The sequence below is a fragment of the Argentina silus genome, assembly GCF_951799395.1.
Source record: "Argentina silus genome assembly, chromosome: 1".
NCBI classification, from domain to species: domain Eukaryota; kingdom Metazoa; phylum Chordata; class Actinopteri; order Argentiniformes; family Argentinidae; genus Argentina; species Argentina silus.
The window spans coordinates 30565298-30588825 of NC_139655.1; the positions used below are offsets into that span (position 1 = coordinate 30565298).

Genomic DNA, 23528 nt, shown 5'->3' on the forward strand with positions numbered 1-23528 from the left:
CTTCGACCAGAGGGTTGCCGGGAGTTTCTCACCCAGTGCTCCCTGGTCCTCAGTCTCCAGCCATCCTCCATCCCCACCGAGCAAGCCCGGGTCACCTATATCATCACCCTGCTGATGGGTCGAGCCCTGACCTGGGCCACCGCGGAGTGGGAGAGACAGACCCCAGCCTGTACCAACGCTCTCCTGTTTACGCAGGAACTCCGGAAGGTTTTCAACACGTCCCGAGTGGCTTCGGGGCATGAGGCGGGGGGACGTCTCACTGCCTACCACCAAGGGAACCAGCCCGTGGCAGACTACTCAGTCGGCTTCCGTACATTGGCTAGAGAAGCCGGACGGGAGGAGAATGCTCTGGTCGTTCAGGGACTGTCTGAGGACATCAAGGATGAGCTCTCCCTCAGATAGTTGCCTGAGTCATTGGACATCCTGATCGACCTGACCGTGCGGGTGGACAACCGTCGTCGTGAGTGGATGCACGACTCTCGGCGCACCTCTCCAGCACATACCCAGCCCAGAGCCCACTCACCGCCCCTCGGACAAACTGTCTCCGGGGCAGCCCATGCAGTTGGGAGGGATGCGTCTCTCCAGAGAAGAGAGGCAATATCGCCTACGAGAAGGGCATAGCCTGTACTGCGGGCGAGCAGGACACGTCTGTGCTGCATGCCCGGAGGGGTCGGGAAACGACTGGTCTCGCTAGCCACGGTAGGGGTCCTAGCGAGTCGACGTTCCCCCTTCGAGACACGCAAATATTTTTTTCCTCGGTGGTGCAGTGGGCCCAACATACCCGTCACAACCTTGGGGTTGGGTATGATAACTTGACGCACGGTCCCGGTGCGTCTCCAGGTAGGAGAGGGGCATAGGGAACAGATCCAGTTCCACATAGTCGATTCTCCTGATTACCCTCTAGTCCTTGGCCACCCCTGGCTGGCTACCCACAATCCTCACATAGGCTGGTCATCGGGCCAGCTCCTCCGCTGGGCTAACACCTGCGACAGCCATGGCCAGCCCCCTCGTTCCTGTCCCACAAGATCCCTCGCGGCTGCTCAACCACTGTGTCTTTGTTTACCTGGATGACATACTCATTTTTTCCCAGGACATTGCCCAACACGAGCAGCACATTTGTTTAGTCCTCCAGCGCCTCCTGGAACACCGGTTCTTTGTCAAGGCGGAGAAGTGCGAGTTCCACATAGACACTGTCACCTTCCTGGGTTTCATTGTGTTCCAGGGACACCTCCAGATGGACCCCGCCAAGGTCCGGGCTGTGCTGGATTGGCCCCAACCCTCCTCGGTGAAGCAGGTGGAACGCTTCCTGGGGTTTGCCGCCCCCCTGACAGCCCTCACCCAGAAGGGGCCCTTTTCCCTTCTCCTGGTCCCCGGAGGCGGAAGGCACTTTCGCCGATCTCAAGCGGCGCTTCACCTCGGCACCGGTCCTGGTGCACCCAGACTCCTCTCTGCCCTTCGTGGTGGAGGTTGACGCCTCGGACATTGCGGTGGGGGCAGTATTGTCTCAGCGGTCCCCCTTGGAAAAGACCCATCCCTGTGTGCTCTCGCCGGCGGAATGTAATTATGATGTGGAGAACCGCGAGCTGCTGGCGGTGAAGCTCGCATTGGAGGAGTGGAGACACTGGTTGGAGGGCGCCACGCACCTGCTCATAGTGTGGACAGACCACAAGAACCTGGCGTACATCCGAGGGGCCAAGCGGCTCAACTCACGCCAGGCCCGGTGGGTGCTCTTCTTCACGCACTTCACCATCTCCTACTGCCCGGGGTTGAAGAGCATCAAGCCTGACTCCCTTTCCCGGCAGTTCAACCCCATCGGCGTGGTGAAACAAACCGAGCCCATCCTCCCCAGTGCCCTCATTGCGGGAATCAATGCTGTAGTGAGAGCAGCCCTGCACTGCGAACCTGACCTCGGCAGGGGACTGCCGGATAGGCTGCACGGCCGCAGCTGCTCCAGTGGGTGCATGCATTGGCCCTCACCAGCCACCCTCACCGGCACCACCAGGACCCTGGAATGTCTCAGGAGGAGGTTCTGGTGGCCCACAGCGGTCACAACCTAGTCATTGTGGACCATTTTTCAAAGGCGGCCCAAACTCCTGTCGACCCGGGAGACTGCTAAGCTGGCGGTCCAGCACGTCTTTCGGGTCCACGGCCTCCCCCAAGACATGCTTTCCGATCGTGGCCGTCAGTTCACCTCCAGGTTCTGGAAGGCGTTCGCCAACTGCCTCGGCGCCTCCGTCAGCCTGTCTTCCGGCTTCCACCCCCAGTCGAATGGCCAGACGGAGCGGGTCAACTAGGATCTGGAGGGGATACTGAGGTGCTATGCCTCCAGCAACCGCACCTCATGGAGTCAACGGCTGACATGGGCGTAATATGCGAACAACACCCTCCTCTACCTACTTGTCTGCCTCCATTTATCTGCACCGCACCTGGGTCCGCTTACTATACCAAATCGTTACATTATTGTACTGTACATGTACACAAAACATGCTGTCTGTCAATACAATCTTAAGGCCAGATTCATGAAGCATTTGCACCAGCTGCAAAGTTTGCACCTGTTTATTTATTTTATTGTATTTTTTAGTGAGCGACTCTCATGGATAATTAATGCACAAACGTTTACGTCACTTAATTTGTTTTGGTATGGGTTGGTGAAGTCAGCTCATTGTGGAAAACTATGCAAGAGGCAGAGTCTCAAATACCATTGATGACGTTTTCCATTCTTCTTTGTTTTCATAGGAGTGTCACGCACACAGATGACCTTACACTGTTTACTTGGGAATGTTTTTGTTACATTGTTCAGGTTACGGACATTCACTTCCCACTATGAAGAATGTATACAGGACATGCACAGAAAGAAAGAAATCATCATTACCATATATTATGCTGCAATTACTTACAACATTCTATTAACATGTTGTTACATAGTATTTTGGTAATTGCATGGTAAATAAAGTTGAGGGATTTCTGTTATTACACAAATGGAATAAGGGACAGTCCACAAACCTCTAAACTTTGCAATTACAAAGCAACATAACGTCATGTTAATACAAAGTTGTTAATAGAGTAATTACAGAGGTACTACACAGATGGGGGCAAATTAATGTAAAGTGTGACCAACCATTGATTTAACGTTTAATCTGAAAGATGATAGTCTTTGTAGGGCAGTGTCTCCTTGGACCAGACAGAGGAGTAAACCCCACTGGCCCTTCAACACCACTTCTACGTCTTCAACTCTAGAATCCGCTTCTCTCTATCCACTGCAATTAGATCTCGCCAAAATGTCATAAGGCCTAAAGTCAATGCACAACAAGAGATGGTATTATTCAAAACCTGACATTTCTGCAGTTCTGCAGAGAAACACTATCACATTGTGAAATCTCTTTATAACAAGCTCAATCAAGACTTAGTGTTTTTCCTGTGGGGCTTACTTAGCTCCTTTTCAATGTCAAGGCTCGGCTCTGGCCTTCCCAAAACAGGATACAAGAACGTGCTTCCTTCCAGCCTGCATTGTGCCTCAAGTCCAAATGAACATAGTCTGGCAGGGGCTATAGGGAGTGTCACCGTAACTCAAACATTGCTGTATATCAGACTTGTTGGTTACACAGAGCCCATCATAGAACATGAGATCTGAAGGGAGCTTTGACCTGACTCTATAAAACTCTTTGCCAGTGTCCCTCTTTTCTCTTGCTGGCATTATAGTCTGGAGTACTGTATAATGTATTGATGGTAATATAGGCTCTCTTCCTAAGGGGGATTTTGGGAAGGGAAAGGGACCTTACAGTTGGGAAGCAGAACACCCACCCCTAGGAGACTACATGGCCTCTACTCATTATCTAAGAGCTTTGGATCTTATAATTTCCAGACCCTAAAGCCAGGGAGAATACCGGAAATACTAAAGACCAGATTAAATCTTCTGCCATGCACTTTTCAGTGCAGTATTTGTTTACACATTTACACTTGCAGCTGATACAATTGTGCCCATACAAAATATTAATAATCTAGCAGATAAGGAAACATAAAATTACTTCACCATTTATTGTTGTTGTTGTTGTTGTTGTTGTTGTTGTTGTTGTTGTTGTTGTTGTTGTTGTTAATGTTAATATAATCATTATGAAATAATCATCTGTTTCTGGTAATTTGTTATCTGGCTATTTCTCTGATTCCTATTCCAAGGATGGAATCTTATAATGTGAAGCTGAGGAGGAAAGTAAGGGACAGGCCCTTCTGTATTTTTACTCTGGTGTGTTTGAATACAGGCATTGATCAAAGGTCAAAATCAGGGTGGGAGACTTTGTTTGTTAAAGAAATATCTGAAGCATTCCAGGCATTACACATCTCCCCAAAGGAACCTGCTTTCTCTTGAAAAAGAGTTGGGACTCTATTCCACAAAAGTCTAGATTTCCGACACTGTCTCGGAGGTCATGTCCCCAATGGAATGGACACATGTATTCCACACTAAGTTGTACCAGAGCTACGCTACCCCTTACCCCTGTAATTGAGTTTTCATTTACTGGTGTTAGTTCCAACTTTGAAGGTGTAAACATCCTGCAGTACATCCACAGGTGTTCTGGCATTCCTCTCCTTGTTTTCATAATTTAATCAAAGAAGTCCATATTGTGATCAAAAGGAAACTACTTTGCAACAAGGTGCTGCCAAGTCTTAATTTCCCAAGCACTCATGATGTATTGCTGGCCAAGGCAATGTTCCCTTGTTGAAAGAACCTCCAGTACACACTCAAAAGTGAGATTCATACGACAGGCTAAAAGTCAATCACTAAAACTAAAATATAAATATTTTCACAGCCTTTACTCTGTCAGGTCAGCTAGAGAAAAGATACACGCTTACTGGTAAACATGTTTAACGTCCATTGACATTGCATTCCAATTCATTGAATAACGATCAAAGAGTGATTCTGTATGAGATGTTACAGTGAAGCACTGATTGAGGGGCCATAGATCCCATGACACCTGTCACAATAGTAAAGGATGTCATGGCTTAACTCATAACCTGGCCCTCATACTACCTTGGGCCCAATTATATTTTTTTATTTAACAGTTATCTGTTGACCAAAAAGTCCCACTATCGTTCTTTCCAGGACTTTACTGTAAACAATAATGTGCTCTCAGTCATGTAACCTGGCAAAATAAAGGTAAATTAATAATAATGAGCTATTTATGAATAGTGACCACTGTGTTATCACTCACAGTCATCATGCAAAAATGGCCAAAAGAAAATATATTTATAATGTAATACATTTTATTTTTGATGTTTACATTGATTTTCATTTGCAGACTTGAAATCTGAGAATAGGAAAGCCTGTTGATATCACACACAAAAAACAGTTTCATTAAGTTGAAATTTCATGCACATTTTTATTGAACAGTAATATAAAATACTTTTTCATAGTTGCAAGTGCATGCTTCATCTGCCAACAGTTTTGAAGTTAAATTACAAAAGCAAGGCTTCATGTCGTGTAGTGAATTACTTGGGCACTTAAGCAGTTCTTAAAAAAGATTGATGGATTTATTTTCTTTATCTTAAAGTATTGAGCAGTATCAAACCTGTAACTGATATACAAAGCAGAGTTCCAAATAATAATAATAATAATAATAGCAATAATAATAATAATAATAATAATAATAATAATAACAACCAAATTACACTTTCTGTTGTTTTTTTTCTTTTCTTTTTTTTTTACTTTTCATTTACAAAACAGAACAAAAATGTCTAAACCATTATATGACACTTACAGCTATCATGCATTTTGAGTTCCACATGTAACCACAAACCTCACAAGAATTGTCAAACATGCTAAATCTGACAGTGTGCACTTACAAGCGCATGTTAGAAATATGATTCCTCATCCATCTTAGATAGTTAAATGCTTCAATTACAAAAGAAGTTGAAGGCATAAAGCATTTTCATGGTGTTAATTTAAAGAATGCCGGTATACATTTCCAGTATATACTGTATTCACTAAAGCGCACTACATTTCAAAACAGGCCTCTGCAGCCAAGGTATTTAATTCAGTTATCTATTTCCTTTGTTTGATTTTATAAAACATGCATAGGCAGAAACTTTCAGTTAATTGTCTTTTTTACACAATATAGGTTCTTTATGTTTACTTTGTTCGCAATACTTAAAAAGAGAAAAATGAACACTCACAGAATTCCAGCAAGCCACAATAAATCTATACCCCACCCTTATACCACTCCCCCCCTACCAATAAAACAACAAAAACATATTTGCAAATGATAGATAGATAATGTAAATTCCAGTTATGAAACTCCAAGAAAATAGGTATTCATTACCAAGTTAATTAGCCATTATACAGAAAATCGGGTCAAAGCACACACCAAATGAACCTGAGGTAAGCATAATCTGTACAAAACCATAAAACGTTAATTTTTTTTGGCATTTCAACAATGTTGCAACATTCTTTTTAAGACTGCCTAATTCATTTCAGAGCTATTTTATAAGAGTAGGAAAAAAAAGTTATCAATAAATAGTCCTTATTTAGTTTGTACACCCTTATATGTTAAAAACATTTTTTATGTTCTGTCCTTTTTAGTGCTGTATTTTGTAAACGTACAATAGTTAGTAAGAAGTTACACAAAACTTTCATATCCAGTAAATGAGTGAGGGTCTTTCATAAAACATCTCCTCTCCTCTCTCACATCCCTTTAAGATCTCTCTCTATCTCTCAATCTCTCGTACTGTGGTATAGAATTAGCACATCACCTGACCATTCAGAAGAGTGAACCAGCAATAACTTTCCATATTTTTCTACGAGCAATTTTTTTAAAGGCATATCCAAAGACTAGAAAGAGACATGTCACCCCAATGTGTGTTGTAGATGCCTCTCCCTGTGCACTCTGACCTCCTCCCTCCCACCTATATTCACCCCTCCATGCCACTAAATCACTGCATCCCCCTGCCCCCTCTCTGCCGTGGCATGCTGCGATGAGGAGGAGGGTGGCATGCTCCACCCTATCTGCCACCCGCCCGCCGCAATGGAGCGTGGTGCCCTTCACTGGATGTTGCTGCCACTGCTGCTGCTGCTGCCCTTGCCGTCCGTGCCGTTGGTCTCCGAGGACAGGGCCTTGTTGAGGGAGTTGAGGCTGGCGTCGGAGGGCAGTCCGTCCCGCCGTGGGGGCATCCGCTCGTTGATGCGGTCCAGGCCCTTGGCCTCCGCGAAGCTGGTGATTTTGTGCTGGGGCGAGAAGCCCTTGATGGCTGGAGTGTGGAGATGGCAATGGATGAGAGGAGAGGGGAGGGGGTGAAAACGGAGAGTGATTTAGAAGAGAGAGGTACAGAAGACTCAAATATGAGGTTACTCATTTCTGGTTCTCACACACACAAACACACACACACACACACACACACACACACACACACACACACACTCACACTCACACACTCACACACTCGTGCGCACACACACACACACACACACACACACACACACACACACACACACACACACACTCGTCCGCATACACACTTGCGTTGTCATTGGTTTTGTTCAATGTCAAGAAATCATTGTGACAGGAATCATATGGTGAGTTGCTGATAATACAATGACAATATACAACAGATGGAAACTTCTGTTGCTGAAGTGGTTGGCTGAAATAATCAGTCCACTGGATGGAAAAGTCATTTGGTACAGTTTCTCCTGGCCCATAGACTACTTTCAAGGTAAGGAACCATCTGACTTTAAGTTGTTAAATAGTGAACTATCCCTTTTTCATTTTGAATTCCCTATAATGTATTTGTTCTTATCAAACTTTGTCACAAACAGCATCCTAGATATGAACAGTATCATAAGTAGATCATTATGCTTTTTACAGGCTGAGGAGTAGTACTATAATGCACTGAAAGTTGAGCAATATAACAACGTCACAACACAATACCAACACCAAATACCATAGTATCAAAATATATGATATAACTTGATTGACAAAGGGATGACATAATCCTACTATCCTATGATTGGGGGGGGAATCCCTGGTGCTGGGGGTAGGTTTTCATTGTGCCATTGCCTTTCAATCAAAGACAGATGTACATCGAAACTATAAGTGATATATCAGGTTATGTAAGGCATATTTTAAAAAGCACACAAAATATAAAAATTATGTTGTCACTTTTGATGGCACAGTTTGTGCCATCAAAACCAAAACAAGGCAAAACGAATTAGATAAAAACAATATGATGTTGCAACAGATGCTCTAACAAAAGACTACAACCTGAAGACTGATCCTTATCACTCAAAGGCACAAGTTAAAACACTGGAAGACCCCAAGGACCAGGCCTCCCCTCCACTGGACTACACAACAAAACAAAGGACCAAGGAACATGGTAAAAGAGAAAAGAAGAAGAATGTAAATTAGAGTGGAGCCCACTGAAACATACAGTACCACAAATAGGAGAACTAGCACAGTGAGACAGAGCTCACGTACAGAGACACTACAGAGGTACAGTACTTGGTGCTAACCACTTGTTAAGCCTGCTTGGAACATGCAGCAAATTACAAGGGGATTTGAGGTTATAGTTGAGGTTATAGTAAGGGACAGCTACATTTTCAGGAGATCCGTATCTGGATCGAGGAGCCATTTTGGAAGACAAATTGGGGGTGGAGGGCGGTGGAGAGGGGGCGGATGGGGCTTGTAGTTGTGTTGCTGCATAGCACAGGTCAGACACAGGTTATTAGCAGCTCACAAAGAGAACACGACACAGCAGGGCCACAGAGGAGCCACATGGAAAAAGAAGCAAAGAGTCTCAACACTAACGCACACCATCCTTTAGGGGGCGCTCAAGAGGAATTACTGAACAATTCCAACGTAAATAGCAGCTGGCCAACCGCTATTTAGCGCGCAGTTGAGGTTGTTCTTGCGGCGTGGCTTTGTTTGCCGTTTTCTTTTGGAGAAGATCAAATTGGCTTTTGGAGGCCTCCGTTGGAGACCCATGAGCAATTTTGTTCCGATTGTGTCGATCAAATGTATACTGTGCAAAAACAAAGCATAACTGCATCAGTTGTTTTAAAGGGGAACAAACCAGTGAATCTTTCATAGCAAGATTGCAGTTGGGTGTCAGGTAAAAACCCAGGTGTGCCACAACATTCTAGTCTAATACTAAATGGCATTTTCTTGACAGAAAAACCCAACAGACACAGATATGCTTAGCAACAGTTTGACAAAACTATGATAAGACTACCACAGAATGTCTTGAGAAAAACCAAATAAACATTTGCAAGCACAGAATGAACATTCAAAGTTCTCAAGGGCAATAAGGCACTGCTCTACTCATTTAGCTATATTGGCAATATTATAAAATGTTCTTCTCTGAAATAGCATTTAACAATAAATATCAGATTTTCAGCTAATACAACAGCTAATACAAAAATAAAACCTGTCAAAAATAAAAGATAGATTGTTCAATTTTATCAAATGCACTTACTGCAAGTTAACATTTATGTCAACCTTTAGAAAAATATATGTTCACCATTGTAAATGTCATCATACTGTAGTGAACAGTGACTTCTGTGTCTGTGGGGTTTTACTGACACAGCAGGAGGTAGGAGTGGTTTCAGATCTACATGAAGTGCCTGGGTATAGGGGCTGGGGTTGTTAATCTGAACAGGGCCGCTGTACAGGCCATGCAGACTGAGGTTGAAGCCCTGTGAAAGGGCGAGGAGGCTGTTTTATGTATTTCAGCTGGTGAAAAGAAATGTTGCTTTCACAAAATGACCATACTGTTTCCATATATGTATATCACTTGAAGTTTGTTCCCCATTGAAACAAGCGTGGCTTTTCTGCAGTTTTTCCCCCTGACTATTTTTCCTTTTCTTGGGTTAATATAATGCCACAATTTGTTAGCCCAAACACCCAACACACTCTAGACAAGCTACGGCAAGATGGATGAACCCAGCGGAGCCCCTGTCTATTGCAGAGAAGCAACAGAAAGGGCAACGGGCCTATTTACCTTCGTCAGCCTCAATAGCCTCAATAGTAGCTGAAGAGAAGAAGAGGGGGGTTGCAAAACGAATGAGAGAAGTGAGCAGAGGAATTCATTTGTCCCAGGAACAAGTCAATGAGCAGCAAAGAGAGAGCCAATGCAGACAACAAAGTTACACTTTCCATGTTCTGACACAGGACACACATGGATGTTAGCAGAGAGGGAAGGAGGACAAAGCGTGGTGTTAAAACAGACAAAGACGGGGCAGGAAACCAAAAAAGGGGACAGAATGGAGCCAGTTAAATACCTGTTGTACACAAATGCGTGGAGCTGTGGTATTTTAGGCTTTGTGAAAACTTTACAGGCAAATGGTCCTGTGAGGTCTAAAAGAGACCTGTGTTTGACAAGGGGACAAGGCTACAGAAAACCAGACGCCTGGTAGGGTGACAGGTAGGACTGGAGAGGATGCTTATCGACAGGCCAAAGTAAACGGCAGTGGGCTCTCTCTAATGTATCGTCAACAAACTATACACTTGGAGAGGAAGAACAACGAAACAGGAGGAGGGGTGCTACAAAGGGTTTGGGCAGTACTGGTAGAGGTGCGGGTGAAACAGAGAAAACTCTGCCGAACTATAAGACGAAAGAAAGAAAAAAATAAATAAATGAGGCATATTTCCTTGGAAACATACTATCTGGAAGTGCAACACAGAAGTCTTTTGACATGAGCCGTCAAAAGAGCAGATGTACCTTTGAAAATATGGTTTGATAAGGTTTGATACTTACCGTAGCCTCCTGTTCTATGGCAATATTGATAATTTACACATTTATCACCAGGAATACAGAAATGTACTATATTTAGTCATGTGCACACACAGACAAAAAAGGGGGTACGAGTGGACAGCAAATAAACACATACTTAGCAACTACATAGCTCTAGACTTGAAAACTCATCTTTGCTATAGAGAGACAGGAAATGATATATACAAGAGCGACAGACACACACAGTAAAGCTGAGGAGGTCCAAAAGAAACCAGTGGTTGATGGATCGTACAACATTACGGTAGAAGCACATTTGTGTCTGCCTAGACAGAGGGGCTGATGGCGCGCTGTGATTCTACCAATGCTGTGACAGGAATCCCTTTAACGTCACTCTGCCTCCTTCATGGCTCCTCTCTAGCTGCCTCTCCAAAATGGTGGCCTTGAGGAAGGTGATGGCTTGGCCAATTTGTATATTACCACATGATTGCTCCTCTATGGTGTCGTCTCACTGTGTGTATGTGTGTGTGTGCGTGTGTGTGTGTGTGTGTGTGTGTGCATGTGTGTGATTAAGACTCCTGTTTAGAGGGTAACGATGTAGAATTTCTGTGGTCAACTTCAGGAACAGGAAGCGCATCATCGAAGATATAAACAAATACTCCACTGGTTCTTATCCAGTACATACCGAAGCCTTGACAGAGACCAGAAACAGGAGGCTAAAAACTGATCAAGAGAGCCAAAGAGAGGAGAGTGAAGTTTGGATTTCTGCCTTGTTTTGTGGATGACAAGGTAGATAACAGTTATCTCCTTTCATACACAGTTAATGTCAATTCCAATTCATCCTTTGAATAATGGTTGATCCCTAGCCACCCCTAGCATCTGGTAGAAATCCACAATTACTGTATTTCTTTTTTTTTTTTTTAATCAAAATCCAGACTTTTTAGAAACAAAATCTCAGAATGTTGTAAATTCTGTGGGTGAATTCAATTGACCTCTTCATATTTGGATGGGAATTCCTTCCCTGTGGTAACGCTACTATGTGACGTAAAGGAGATCGTCAAACTTGTTTCGGGAGTATTTGGAATTCAACATGGGAGGGTGAATTCTACATTTGTCTCACAAAAACACTTCTGACAGAATACTTGCACAACAGATTATACCTGCGGTCTCTAGGGAGAGAGGAGAAAGAAGAAGACACAGACAACATTTGAGATAACCAGTAGATTGCAGAGAGAAAGATGGAGAGAGGGATAAGGAAAGCAAGACAGGAGGGAGAGGTATTAGAAAAAAGACAAAGGGACAAAGAAATTCAATTTCAGTCAATTTTACATTTTCTTTTTGGGACCGTATTATCTACTGTAGTAGTAACCAACAACAGGAAGAGGGTGACACTTTTCTGCAGGTAACTACAGATTTCACAGTAATTACACAGATTATCACAGTTACCCTGGTAAAAGGCCTACTGTCATAATGAAGGGTGGCCAATAAGGATTCTCTTACGATATCAAATTTGCAACATTAGGTACAGTATATAACTTATTATACTGTGGTGAGTCCATAACACCTAGATATTTACTAATTAGAAGTAAGATAGGACCAGAACAAGAGAATATGTCCTTTCAGTAAAGAAAAAGAAAAAGGTATACAGTACAAGTGTGGCCTTTGAGGTAGTGGTATATCTAAAATAGGGTTGCATATAAGTTGAGTTGAAGGTGAGTGAACTTGGGGGCCTGAAGGGGTGGTGTGAGGGTGGTGTGAGGGTGGTGTGAGGGGATCCAGAGTGTGAGAGGGAGGCTTACCATTCTGGAGTTTCTCCTTCCCTCCAGACAGCACTCCGCTGGGCAACATGCCGGTCGGGGTCAGACCCTTCAAGGTCAACACACTCTCACTCTCCTCTCTGCAGGGCCAAAACACACCAGTGGAGGGCATTAAGATGGACTGAGAGATTGAAGAGTTTATTTATGTATTCATCTATTCATCATTATCAATATGTTTTTTTTATCGTGACACACACAGGTGTGGGGTGAGGAGAGTCCAATGGCCTTACCTGAGGACAGAGAATACTCTGGCCATCTTGCCAATGGCACGGATCTTGTTCCTGATGACCTCCTTGCGTGCAGAGGCGGTGGCACCTACAAGGGGTGATAGGGCAAACGCAGCCATGTACACACACACACACACACACACACACACACACACACACACACACACACACACACACACACACACACACACTTGTCACGGTCACCATAACAAACTATAACAACGTGTGTTTGTGTGTGTGTGTGTGTGTGTGTGTGTGAGAGAGAGAGAACACTGATAAGAAATAAATCTTATCCTAAATATTTGCCTAGAACTAAGTACACATACTATGGTATCAAACAGAAAAAGTCCATTGTAATCATTTAGCAAATGCTCTTATCAATGTTGTGAATCACATCAAAGTCAGATCATGTCAAGGTACACCACTGCAGTTATTAAAGCTCCAAGTCAAAACCAAACCAATGCTTTAAATCTCACAGCATCTCACTGCAATTGCTGGTTATTTCTTAGCATTCAAGGCATTCAGAAACAAAGTGAAGCCACGTTCGCTGCCTTAGCACCTGTGCCTTGTCTCGGCAGCCCCTGAGGCACTAATGGATAAAGTACCGAGAGTCCCTCCAGCACACTGTCTCCTAATCAAAGACATGAAATGTCCACCAGATGGTCAATAGGTATTATAGTGCTACTGATATTGCTTTAATCTGCTTGGCTTTGCAGAGTCCTGAGCCTTGAAACCAATGTAATTCTATACAGCCTATAACAGTGTGAATACAGCCTATAGCTGTGATCTAACTGGCAGTCTCCCAGCTTGGAAAAGAAGAATGTATAGCTTGTTGATGGGACATCCTGTGGTACAGGATGAAGTTGTGTTATAAGACCCCTTGGGACCCAGCTCGGAAAATGTCTGGGAGGGGTGTACTGTATGATGGAAGAGATGGAAATGAGAGTGAGTGCTTGGGAATTTGTCAACCGAAGAATGGGTATGCAGAGAGCAGTGAGAAGCCGTGTTCCAATACTTTCCACATGCATCCTTCCCTCCTTCCTTGAATGCCATTGAATCGCTGATCTTATCCGGATTGGATAGGTTTAATTTAGGGTTCCGATACATAACTTTGACCTAACTTCAAAGATCAGTGATTACTCCAAGAAAAAGAGGAAGGAAGGATGCATTTTTTTCTTTCTTCTGCAAGTATTTGAATAGGGCCAGGGAGTGTTTGTTGTGTGTTTCTTTGGTCGGACAACTAGGGGCAGTACTGTTTGGAATATTTCAACTCGTATGTCTATGATTTCAACACATGATGTTTAACTTGTTAGCTGGGTAGCTGATTTTCTTTTGCTGGGGCATTTTACACAGGCAAGAGGCAATGCACATCAACAAAGGCACTCCAGTCCGAATGTCTACAAGATGTAAAAGTATTCACTGAAACATTAACACTCCATTGTTTCCATGGTTGGAATTCAATCTACTGTAAGCAGACTTGGGTACTTGCACGTACACTTGGGTACTTGCACGTACTTGCACTTACATTGTATTGCATTCCATCTACTCATCTAGATCATTTTATAATAATTAACGATAAAAGCACCACAAAGGTATATATATAATATATATACAGTATATTGCACACAACGGCATAGCTGGTGTTTGTACCTTTCTTGGGGGCATATATTAGCTGTCCTTCTCAAGAACACCCCAGAAGAGAACAGAAAAGACAGAGAGATCAGTGGACGGCCGGAGAATGACAGAGGAAACGGATGAAGAGGAGAAGTAGGAAGAGGGGGAGAGATAAAAAGCAAATGCAGAACCATGGAGCATACAGAAAAGCAATGCCTTAAACAAAGCTCTGAAAAACAGAAAAGAAAAGAGACACATTAGATGAGGTAACCAAGGGTGAGAAATAATCACAGCATGAGAGAGAGAGACAGAGAGAAAGAGAGAGAGAGAGAGAGAGAGCAAGGAGTATGAATATAAATACAATGGATATTAAAGGCCCACACCAGTTTTGCTTCATGGCTTTTCTTGAAAAACATACTCAAAGAACAGAAGCACCGAGGTGTCGTTCGTCATTCACAGAGCTATTTGGGAAGGTTACGCTGGGGTATATCTAGGAGCAATTCTCACTTAAATGTGTCGAAAGGTTGTTTTACTGAGTTGCAAAAAAAGCTGGTGAAGGGAGTTTGGAGGGCTATATTTGACTCTGGGTGCTAACTTTATAAACAGGCTAGTCGTTTTAGGAGGAGCTAAGAAAATACAACTTATCGCCCAAACATACAAATACTTTGACCTAAATGACAATTTTCGGACTTCGAACATTGTGCAGCACAAAACACGTCAAAATTCCTCATGTGGGCCTTTAACATAATACAGTAAGAGTGGGGTAAAGAAAAAAGGGAGAAAATAAGAAAGAGAAGTACAAATAGAGAGAGAGAGGGAGAGATAAAGTGAGTGAGTGAGTGAATGAAAGACAAAGCAAAGAATATGAATATGAACACAATGGATATTAACCTGCTGCAGTGAAAGGGTGGAGAAAAGAGAATGAGGGACTAATGAGATGTGAGTGACTAAGTCAGTGTAAGTCCTCTGGCCTGGTGACAAGGCTATCTGTAATCTACCAGTGTTTGGGTCAGGCATCACCCCACCCTTAACCCCCTATACACCCACCCGCCCACCTGTCCGCCTGCTAAACAGGATATGACCTCACCGGTCCTTCCCCCTCGCTGTCTAGGGTGGAGTGTCTAAAGGCCCTTCACTCTAGGGGGAGCTGTTGAGGCCATCTACAACTACAACCACTACAAGACCATGCATGTGACTATTCATTTGTACAAAGTACCATAATGTTAAATTGGAATCGTATTGAATTAACAATAATACATTTGTATGAGAGGTGTGATAGAATGAATCTTTGATCATAAGGTATTGAATAGAAGGAACTTTGGTGTGTTTCTTTTCCACCCGGATCCACTGCTGAATAAATTGGATTTATGGAATGTGTATAATGCTGGACACATCTTTTCAATGTGTGTTATGGCTGAATGCATACAGTAGCTCTACCAGCATGTAAGGCATGAAATGGAGGTATCTGTCACACAGTGATTCAATGGAGACAGACAGAGTGAGACTGGTGAGTAATGATGTGTGTATGTGCGCGTGTGTGTGTGTGTGTGTGTGTGAGTTGACACGTGCATGATGCATGTGTGTGTTAGCATTGAGCGTGCTATATAAAAGTGACAGATCTGCTTGATGTTCTTGTTGTGACCTGCTTCATTGGCAGAGAGCACCCTCTGGTGGTGGTGTCTAGGCATCGCAGTGAGAAACTCAAGCCTCCTAATGAATAAATTCCTCCTCCTCCCCAACCTACTGTGGCAGTGTGAGAGGAGGTGGTCCCAGCCGACCACACGCTCTCTGTGACCACAGACTCACCATCGATCTCCTCGTCAGTCGTCAGCTCGTCGTTGGAGCAGATGCTCAACACATTCACCAGCATCTCAGTGACTGCAGAGAGAGAGAGAGTGAGAGAGAGAGAGAGAGAGAGAGAGAGAGAGAGAGAGAGAGAGAGAGAGAGAGAAAAAAAAGAGAGCAATCAAGGGTGACATCGTGCCAATGTCTAAAATGTGTTACTGCTGTCAGAATGCACCAGATCAGCTCACATTCCTGGGAGGAGTCTTGCTATTACCCTGCCTTGCTAGGAATAGCCACCAGTGAGTAAGCCACATCTAAAATGGGCCATCCAGCTAGGGTGTGCCAGTGCTGGGGGTGGGGTGGGAGGCCTGGGTCCCTATGATCTAGATTATCTTTAAATACACTTCAGAGGTGCATAGTGGGCATTGAGGGGAAGAGTGAATGTGTCTGATGTTAGTGGGGAAGCCTCCAGCTTTACTGGAACAATTCCACATTTGTAGACCCGCCATCCAAAATTGCACCACCGTGAACCTGAGAACGAATGTATTATATGTGTGTGTGTGTGTATGTGTCTGTGTGTGTGTGTGTGTCTGTGTGTGTGTGTGTGTGTGTGTGTGTGTGTGTGTGTCACCCACCTTTTTCCCCGACGAAGGGTAGGGACCAGGTGAAGACGTCCATGAAGTTGGGCAGCCAGTAGGGGTGAGGAGAACAGTTGAACTGTCGGATGTTCATCACGTTGTTCTCATACTTCAGGACTGCAGCTGTGGGGACACAACAAAGGGAGAGAGGAGGTTGGCAAAACGTGTCAACACTCAAAACAGGAGAAAATGACTCGTACGATGAACCATCTGTGTACAACGCCATGTCTCCTTTGAATCCTTATAAACACATGAATACCTGTAATGACAGAGTTGGTACATGGGAACTGTTTTCGTTAGCTTGCAAAACGTTTCATCTTCTTCTTGCACAGATGGACAAATATACACATCAAAAACCACCAAACCATGAACCCAGCATAATGCAAAACCCAAAACATCTGCCAGAATCGTTCCCTTCATGAGGGAGATCGAACCCTGCAAATCAAAACACTGCACGTAACAAATTAACTAGTCAGTCTCTACACAGCTGGCCTTTTTAAATCCATCCTTCGCTGTTCCAGAACGTCTTTTGCATCCATTCTATCCCCCCAACCCCCATCCAACACAGTCCCAGCATCATTTAAGGGATTAAAAACATGAATAACAGCGGAAAAACACCTGTCTCAGCATATGGGTTTGATGGGGCCGATTGCCTTCATTACTTAGTGAGAAAAACATCAACGACTGGTGAACAAGGAGCCCGTCCTCCGATTTCTACCTCCACCAGCCTCCCCTGTACTAAATACACATAAACATTTGGAACTGTTGCTGGGCCAACAGTCATTCATATGAAAGACGGCATACATGGTGGTTCACAACCCCTGACCATGGCCTTGACATTAGCTGTAACCAGGGCATGGAAGGGGATTGGGAAACACAGGGAATCACACAGACACCACAGCCGTCTCCTCTATATAGCCACCCACTGCCCCCCCCCCATCCCCCCACGAGTGTGGCCCAGATCTGGGGAAAGCCGACACCGTCGCCGGGTCACCACGGGGGACTTTCCTGCCTCAGCGTCTCCTGGCTGGTTTGAGAATAGCAAGTCATCAAACCCGGCATGCCAGCCATCTGGGTGTCAGGAGTCCTATACAGCCAGACAGAGACAAACATCCACTGCCAATCCAGAGCTTAAGGGGGGGGTTTCTGCGCACACACACACGCACATGCGCACGCACGCACGCACGCACGCACGCACGCACGCACGCACGCACGCACGCACGCACGCACACACACACACACACACACACACACACACACACACACAGACGAGCGCTGTTCCCTTGAGTATTGCCCAGCCTGGCGAAATACTGTGCACAGTAAGCACTAAAGCACACTGACACATAAACCGAGAGACAGAAAATCCACCTGCATTGCAGTATCTTCACGGTGGTATATAAACAACATTGTTGTTTTCCCATAGTCATTTAAAAGTGGAGAAAGGTTTAGGGTTAGGCAAAGTAAAAAAAACTAAAACAGATAGACAGACTAAACCCCTCAAAGGTATAAAGGCCTATGCCTGCAGTGTGAGTGTGGGCAGTAGTTGTCTGAACAAACATATTGCATAACCATTGTTGAGGCACTTGACTGAATAGCTAGCAGCCCCGCGACGCACACAGACAGAGTGACAGTGATACAGGACTAGAGCTCTGGGAAGAGTTGAGTTCACCTACTGACAACACTTCAAACCCCATTCACATCAGAGGGGAGGTCAACACAACAAAACCTCCCACAACAGTTTGGCTGTGTTTCCCATCTAAGGCCTTGCTGTGGCTGACTCCGTTGGTTGTAGTATGACGTCTGCAGAACACACCAGGACTACTGTTTTTTTTGCTCCCACAGGGGCCGAACATGCTTCGTACATATGTTGAATGTAAGTTGCATTTGTTTACAGTGGCTGCTACAGTATGATCATCTCAAACACTGAGGTCAGCCATGGCTGCTGTTCCACTGACGACCACTGGGTGTCTCTACTGCTCTGACAGTCAGCTCATATGATGCTGCTACTGCTTGGGGAAGACTGGGCAGTGGGCTGAGGCGGCTGCCACTGTAACGCAGTCATGTCGGGTCGACACCCGCTCATTCATTATTCATGGAGAGTGCTGGTTTTCCCCCCCGTAACAAAGAGGGCTATCAAAATCCGTCTGGAGGAATGGGAGTTCCACTCAAGCCCTCTGGATTAGTGCCAGGCTGACTGCCCATTTCCCTCCTCTGTTCACTCTGGGATCTGTTTAAGCATTCTAGTCACCTCGTCACAGAGCGAGAAAGGAAAACAAAAAACAGAAATCTGCCAATGTTTTCATTTTCCTAATTGATTTTACAAGATACATCACAGTCAACATTTGATCATCTGTTTTCATCAAATCAAATAGCTAGTCGAGTGGCACGATGTGTGTGTGTGTGTGTGTGTGTGTGTGTGTGTGTGTGTGTCTGCAGCCCTAGGGACTGACTGCAGGACTGCAAATCAATATAATTGAGTTACTGATAATGAATCACATTTTTAAGACAACTGTTTTATCACAGAGGTGATTTGCTGTATTGGTAAACCAGTAAAGTACCACACACTGTGCTGCTGTAATGAAAGTGAGAGAGGATGACCTAGGAGGAGGATGGGACGCCCCTGAGCTGATCTGATCTGTCCTGGCTGGCGCTGGGAATCCCTGGAGCCCGGAGAGGCTCCCTGGTGTGGCATTCGTGACGGGGGGGGGGGGGGGGGGGGGGAGGGGGTGGAGGTAGATGACTCCCGCTCCGCTGACGTCATCCCTGCCTCGGACATCCATCCTGCTTTTCATTCCATGCGCCAAAGCTGGCCATACCACCGCTTTCCACCCCTTGCATTGCTACATGACAACCCACAGGAAACAGAGTTCGACCTCCTAACTTCTGACCTGGCGGTTAACAGACACAATGCTCTTCTGACACGTCTCCATGCCAGACCTCTCTAGACGACAGCAACAGCACATTTCCATCCAGCTCCATTTCCATGACATGGATGAACAACAGGAGAGGGAGGATGCAGGCGCTTCTATACTGTTATTATTATGATATATGACTCATATACTGTTTCAAGAGAACAACATTGACGGGGCTGCGCAACTGGTGCACGTCAACCCCAAGAGACAATCCTTGACCTGAAACAGTGGCTTTGTTGGCGAAGTGCTGAAACCAACGACAACAAACCGGAGCTTGTGCTGGTACATTCACTGCCATTTTATTTTTAACTGACAAGAGGAAAGATGACGTACGTCTGGTACAGGTGCGGCACCGACGGAAGAGATAAGTGACGTCAAACTTAAGAATCAACAGCATGTTATTAGTGGTCTAAATAGCAAGGAAATATAAAACTATTTGATCAAATAAGCCAGAAAATGGAAGTAATATGTCTGAATGATTACAACGTCCCAGCCAGCCACGGAGGTGCGTCTAAGCTATGATGCATGTTAGTAAACACAAGTGATAGAAGTATGTGGCAGTGCTCATTGATGGAAACAAGGCAGTAGCTAATTTGGAAACCTCACTCCCCGTACTTTTGAAAAACGATGTGATTAAGCCCAAATCTGTCACTCATCTTCAAACAAGCGATACCTAGCTTTTCACCTTCAGAACGCATTTGGAAGCTATTTTCACATGCCCACACGTTCGTAAGGTGATCAGTGTACAGGGTAAATGACAGCACAACACAAACATGAATAATAACATCACCATATGGTTAAGGGAATGCTGGGACGTGTAGTTTCTCTACAGGGAAGAGCACCCCATCCTTATTTCTCTGCGTGACTATCCTGTGGCTCCAAAATAGTCTTCATGGAGCGCGGCCACTCTCTCTGCTTGACTGGAGACACTCGGTCTTCTATTCTCTATTGCAACCAGGTTTTAATGTCTCTGGCTCAGGGCGAGAGTGAAGGAATGATGGGGAACCGGAGGCGATGTGTTTTCATTTGGGAGCTGGGTCTAAGGCAGTTCATCTCTGTCTAGAAGGCGGTGTAATCTTAGGGAGGGGGCACAGGGAGGTCACAGTGGGAGGGGTCTCCCCAGGTCATGTGACCACACACAGCTTGGCCAATAACAGCCTGGAGAGCAGCTAGTGATGAACAACGTGTCATCTGACTCCAGCTCTATCTAATCCCCTCCAAAAAGCTATTCAGGCAGTAAATATGCTGACTCAGCAGTGTTAGGCTATTTTCTTGTTTCTTTGTTGCTACTAGCCTGTGAGACTGGGGTTTCCTGATGCTGTCGGGCTGCCTGATAGAGGCCCCCCTCACTGATGGGGGCACACTGTCCCAGAGCTGCAGACTGATGGGGAGCTGGACGGTTAATCTGGCAACCACCCCCTGGAAGACTGATGGGCCAAGCTCTTTAAAATTTACGGAGGCGGTCGATTCGCCATCAATCACGGAACGGGACTGGCACCAAGCCGCTCGCACCAAACCCTCAGTCAAGAGGAGAGAGGATCAATCCATTACAGTCGCTTGTGTTTCAATCGGTGGGTGCCGCCTACATATCTATCATATGCACCCCATTAGGCGGTTCTTCAAAGAAATAATAAAGGTGAGAATTAAATATGCTAATGTATTCATTTAGAAAGTCTTTAGGGCTAAAGAGCTAATTAGTCAAGTGTGTCAGCAGCATTGACGTGTTGTTCAAATAAAATACAAATTACACCTAGAAAACTCAATAATTCTGGCCTTCAATAACTATCACAACCGTATACATAATAAACAATACAACTGGTGTAAACCCTACATTGAAACTACAGTGGGAAGTGGGGATCTAGTTCTGCTTTTGCTGGGGGTGAGTAAGTCCTTGCGTTCTTGTCCTTCACGCAAGGCCAGCTATTTTAAACTCTTTACTTTTGAGTTGGTATAGTACAGCTGGGATCAGATATCAAACTGGGTCAAGATTAAGGAACATCAAGGCAGAATCAAAAACCTTAACAATTTAGGGGCTGTAAAAAAACATCCCATCCAAATATAAGACTCACGCTTTGTGGATGTCTTTGCTGTGGATCCTAATACTGCATACAATAAGACATCCAGGCCCGGTGCCAGAACCAATACGTTGGGCGGGCCTTTGAATTTTCTACGGTGGGCCGGGGACCGTAATTCATGACATGACCAACATGTTTGGTGGCTTGGTGGTTTTATAGTTGCTTACGCACAAAATAGAGAGACATACTGTAGGTATATGAACCTAACTACAAATATGAGATTCAACATTCAATCCAACACACACGCCCCCGGAATATCAATCACTGGCAAATAGCCTATTGAATCTGGTGACAATATTAACTACCACAATATCGCATGGAGCCGTACCTCATCCTTTCTGAAATTAGGTTTTACATCCGGTTAGGTTGCCTACCGCCTTTTAGGGAAATAATAATCATTTTGTTTTGGAATTTGCATTTCAGCATTATTGTTATCCGCTAAATGATTGTTATTTTACTACATTTCAATAATACAAAATGTCATGACTTATCAATAATTATTGCCCCCTCAGCGCCTCAAAGAGTCTCTTGCCAACCATCCCACAACATGCCCTCATGCAAACTCATCACTGGTTTCACCTCAATATTCACCTCTGTGAAAATATCACACCATGGGAAGATCACAGGGGGGTGTTAAAAACAGGGGGGTGTCTTAACTTCCTATCTCTCCGGCAGTCTCCACCCCCGTCCCCCCACCCCCCTGCAGTGTAGTTCTGTTGAGCCACTGAGTGGATAGCGCTGACTCACTGCACAAAGAGCCGTCTATCCTGCCTCCTGGGGTCCAGCATGCCAAGTGGACTGAGGCCAGTCCAGTCCAGTCCAGTCCAGTCCAGCCCAGCCCAGCCCAGTCCAGCCCAGCCCAGCCCAGCCCAGTCCAGCCCAGCCCAGTCCAGCCCAGCCCAGTCCATCCCCAACCAAACCTCAGAGATGTGTGCAACTAATGCCGTGCCAGGGCCTACATACAGAACATACAGTCAGCTGTTTTCACCCATTGTATAATCTGTTCTAGAAGGAGCCGACGTTTGATCTGAGCACATTATGCATGTAAAGGTAGACTCAGCAAGATGACATCATTGTAAACACAGAGGTGACAAATACATATTTAGACTGTCATGATTTTTGGCTATTCTCTCTGCCCTCCATTATGGCACGTTCACATTGGGAAGAGCCAACAAAGGCAGCCTTGGCAGTTCTGAACGCTGATCATGTTGTTTGTCTGTAAATAGGAAGCGCCCCTATCGTTTGGGATGAAGTCATCTTGCTGAGTCAGTCCTGCCCAGCCACCAAACGTATAGCGCATTAGGAACAACAGTACAGCATACAAGCTGTGCATGCTTCCTTACAAATAAACAAACAAACAATCCAAATAAATAAATTAATAAATAAATAACACTGTTCACTCTCTCTGCTCTTACCTTTGTTGTTGTACACATCTAAGTAGTTGGGCGCTGAGAAGATGGTGATTAGGGAGGGGAAGCCTGTGGTCTGGCTCTTCCTGTACATGCGGTACCTACAGATGGGAGAGTCATTAGTGCAGTAACATTATATATATATATATAATGCATTACAATGTGTGTTTCTTCCAAACGCAGTAACATTGACCACTAGTAGTGAACATAGACTACCACACAAAGATGAAAACCCTTCGAATATGGGCTGATATCTCTCCATCTAACATAGAGAAACATCTACGTCCATATTTTCCCACATATTTCCAATCCAATATCTAACTCAGAGCGACAGGGGCTTT

General features: G+C 44.7%; 1 protein-coding gene across 1 annotated transcript in view; it reads right to left on the minus strand.

Moving 5' to 3' along the window:
• Window positions 1-5255: 5255 nt before the first annotated feature.
• The window catches only part of LOC310813822 (protein phosphatase 3 catalytic subunit alpha), a 62340-nt gene continuing 44067 nt past the window's right edge, over window positions 5256-23528 (minus strand). Inside the window, exons 8-13 of the mRNA XM_083682952.1 lie at window positions 23194-23288; window positions 16789-16914; window positions 16175-16246; window positions 12758-12842; window positions 12510-12607; window positions 5256-7236 (exon numbers count right to left, since the gene is read on the minus strand). Of these exons, the coding sequence (XP_083539078.1) occupies window positions 7031-7236; window positions 12510-12607; window positions 12758-12842; window positions 16175-16246; window positions 16789-16914; window positions 23194-23288 (682 nt within the window). The 3' untranslated portion in view covers window positions 5256-7030. The remainder of the gene's footprint in view (window positions 7237-12509; window positions 12608-12757; window positions 12843-16174; window positions 16247-16788; window positions 16915-23193; window positions 23289-23528) is intronic.